At 37.2% G+C, this 3,994-nt stretch overlaps 1 protein-coding gene across 1 annotated transcript; it reads right to left on the bottom strand.

The window, feature by feature from the left end:
- Positions 1-309: 309 nt before the first annotated feature.
- Positions 310-3,728, bottom strand: LOC140167292 (uncharacterized). Its single transcript, XM_072190623.1, has 4 exons — positions 3,559-3,728; positions 2,270-2,326; positions 1,972-2,047; positions 310-1,258 (listed from the first exon to the last, which is right to left on the bottom strand). Exons 2-4 carry the CDS (start codon positions 2,280-2,282, stop codon positions 763-765), a joined length of 585 nt encoding a protein of 194 aa, XP_072046724.1. The 5' UTR covers positions 2,283-2,326; positions 3,559-3,728; the 3' UTR covers positions 310-762.
- Positions 3,729-3,994: the final 266 nt, after the last annotated feature.

Here is a 3,994-nt window from a genome sequence, read left to right on the forward strand (position 1 = left end):
GTAACATCTGCTGAGGAGGACGAACTCAATATTTTTTAATTCTGTTTTTACGCGATTGTAATATACTTTATTAAACTAACATACCCTGCAAAAGTGAAGACTCTGGGTGCTGTAGTTTTTTCAAAATCCGCGATTTTGAATAAAGGAACCGTCGTTTAATTATTACGACGAAAAACGTGCGGGACGATCATACACACATTAAAGGATCGCACCGTAGCACTGCCGACAGAGTGACACGCATTGGCGACATTTGCGCTGGTAGTAAATTACAATTTTCTTTGCATTACCTCATTTCTTTGGCCCAAAATCAAAAGGGTTTATATCTGACAGTAAAAGCTAACATTTTATGGAAACGAATTAATGATAATCTATTTTTAACGGAAATGTTACAATAATGACTTTTCATTAGGAAATGAATTTGGAAAAAACCTTCTGACAATTATTATAAAATACTATGCTGAGCCATCAGCCTGGGTGGCTCACGCTCCAGTAATTGCAGCTGATTGAGCTCAGTAATACATCAAAGAATGTCTTCCAATTCATGAAAACAAATAGATAATCAGCTTATCGGATTAAAAGCTAAGAGGGAAGGTCTTGCTGCTCAGCGAGTGTTTGTCAGGTTTTCTCCAAATTCATTCTCTACTGAAGAAGATAAAGTGTGCATCATGTGCATTATGTACATTATGTTCCCGCAGGTATGCATGTGCTTCATTTCATTTCGTGCATGTTGATGCAAAATATATATGTGCTCTGAATCAGAAATTAGTCGCTATCATAAATTGAGTTATCCATCCAGCCCTCCTCTCCATTGTCATCAGCATCAGATTTGGGTCCCTCAGCTGCACCACCTGAGGAAACGTACACCGTGTTATCCATCCATCCTTCTTGAGAGTTTCCATCGGTCGGACGTGTATCTCCATCACCATTACCCGAGGAAACGTAAACCGTGTTATCCATCCAACCCTCCTCCGCCTCGCGGCTCTCTGCCACTGGTGCAGATGGTCGTACTATTTCTCGATTGGTCTCAGCATATGCATACGCATTGCTACTTTCAGTGTTTCGAGTAACTGGACGCTGGCCATCCACATACGCGTACGCGTATTCTTGAGATTGGTCGTTGATCTCTTGGTACTCATCATCATCGTTGTTCTCTGGTGTCTGCGGTTCGAATACTGGGTTAACATTATCAGTTGCTGTTATGCTGGTTGGACCAGTAGTTTCGTTTTTATTGTCAGACTGTTGACTGTTATTAGTTCTTCTGTGGAGAAACAAAAATCGACATTTAAAACAATATAGTGTAAACAAATGTGCAACAAATGACTTCAATTTTAAAAATGCTGCTAAATCATTTTTTTTTTAAATTGAAATTTTACTAAATATTCCAGACATTGATCTTCCCAGACTCCTATGGCTCATTAGAGTACATTGAAATAGTATAAAATTTTGACAAACAAAATAAATAGATAAAAATAAAAATAAACTCTCAATGCACATGTAATTACTCCTCCTTAATCATGTTAATCGTGTGTATTGACAGCTACTTGCATTTGCACACAGAAAAATTACATACTATAATCTAACAAAAGTTTTACAAAGAAATGATGTGTAACGTTATGTCATAAAAGTAACATAAAATTGGAAAGAGAGTCGGCAGGTATATAGATGCGCATTAAATGCATCATTCTCATACATCACCAACTTTATAGCTAATACAGGCAATATAGACAGCCAGAGAGTTGGTTCAAAACTTTAAAAAGCGTGTATCCCAAAACTACCTGTATTCATCCATTTCGTGGTTCCGCCATGTGCAAGGAGAGCCTCGATCTGGCAGCATGCATGAATGGCAATTGAACCAGTCATTATAACATTACGTAAAGTTGTAATTCCTCCTTTCATGTCATGCCAGTTCGAGGCTCTCCTTGCATCATGGCGGAATGGTGCAATAGGCGAATGGATGAGTGTTGTACGCACCTTCTAACTATCACAACTACAGTAATTAGGATACAAAGAAGTAACAGAGCACCCGCTATACCACCGATGATTGGACCTATTATAACGGTAACACAAGAAAGACAATACTCTAAATATATGTTAATGGCAACTTCGTTTTAACATATCACTTTCATGAAAACAAGTCCCAATAAACACTAATAATAATAATAATAATAATAATAATAATAATAATAATAATAATAATAATAATAATAATAATAATAATAATAATTATAATAATAATAATTATAATAATAATAATTGAAATATGCATCACCTTTGTCGTTCATGGTATCTGCGTCCGGCTCCGTCACCGGCTGAAGTTGAGCTACATCTTATTCAGATAAAAGAATTAAACAAGTATTATTTCCTTCATTTGTTCGTTATTCGTTCACTTGTATTTGAGAAAAGTAAGCAAGTATAGTAAATTAGTTAGGAAAAGTTGCTTCTTCTATTCCTTCTTTCACTTCTCCACCTCCTTCCTCTTCCGCGTCTTCTTTTTCATCTTCAACAGGTGTCATTTCATACTCATGAAACAGATTCATCAGGATCGTTCATAGTTCATTTGATTGATAAAGGTTCTTTTTCAGATCCAATTGAAATGATACTACTCACTCAGAAATATTTCAATCCCAGGAATCTTGTTCACTCTGGTACTGGTGTTTCTAGATGTTTTTAGCACTGACGATACCACGAAACTTTGTATTTATCGCAAACCAACTCATACCGATCAATACTTGCAATTCAATTCTCATCACCCACTACATCAGAAGCTAGGCGTTGTAAGAACTTTGCTTGATAGAAAGGACCAGAAAAAAGAGGAGTCGCACATAAAACAAGCCCTCGCTAGATGCGGTTACCCTGAGTGGTCCATTAACAAAGTGAAAGCGGACATAGAACATCCGAAACCCAAGAAAAAGCCCCCCAAAGACAGCAAGGAGAGGAGCAAAGGTCTTGTGGTCGTCCCATACGTGGAGGGACTCTCCGAGGGGTTTCAGAGTTTTTAAAAACATGGCTTTTCCACCAGTATGAAACCCCACCGCACTATACGTAACATGTTAGTCCACCCGAAAGACAAGCGCGACCCATTACAATCAGCAGAAGTGATCTACGAGATACCCTGTCAGAACTGCCCCAAAACTTACATCGGGGAAACAGGCCGCTTGTTTGAGACAAGATTAACAGAACACAAGTCAGAAAGCGAAAAAGTAAGCGCCATAAGCTTCACCCGGTCATAACGAAAAACAAGATTCCTGATAGGAATTGAAATATTTCTGAGTGATTAGTATCATTTCAATTGGATCTGAAAAAGAACCTTTATCAATCAAACGATTTCATACTGTCATTTTGCTGTGCTAAATTCCAACAAATGAACACTTTTTCTGAAGGTCTTCAAAGTTGTACAATGAAAAATATATATATTTAAAAAAATATGTCGAGTTTGCCATTAGATACAAAAGAAAGCAAAGCGTTTATAGTAGAGGGACACATAGTAAAAACCTGGGGCAAAATTAATGTTCATCGTGCAAAACAGTTTTTCAATCATATTATTAATGTTTTACTTACCGTTCACAATTACCGAGCCAGGTATTACGGAAAGGTTACTGAAATGTCCATTGTCTATGCCTTCCTGAATTATTTGACTGAATATGATATTTATTTCGTCCTCATCAGGGGGATTGGTAAAACTCGATGGAAATGACGTAAAGTGTGCATTGAACTCAACCTCTACACTACCGTTTCTGTAAAAAGTTTTCGTTATCCGCAGGTTGGAAATTGTACCATTGTGGTTATTCGTCTACTTTTATATTTGTACAAGCATGCAAGTAAGCTGAATGTCGCCATTAGAGACTTTGCGAAATGAAGTTTGAAACCACAAACATTAACGTCTAGAAGATTATAGAGGATTATGTATTCAAAACCACTCTGCCATTAAAGCCGCTTGAAGTATAAGTTAACGCGAGAATCTATAGTGTGCCGTAAATTATGATGAAAATACGTC

This window comes from Amphiura filiformis, chromosome 13, assembly GCF_039555335.1.
Source record: "Amphiura filiformis chromosome 13, Afil_fr2py, whole genome shotgun sequence".
NCBI lineage: Eukaryota > Metazoa > Echinodermata > Ophiuroidea > Amphilepidida > Amphiuridae > Amphiura > Amphiura filiformis.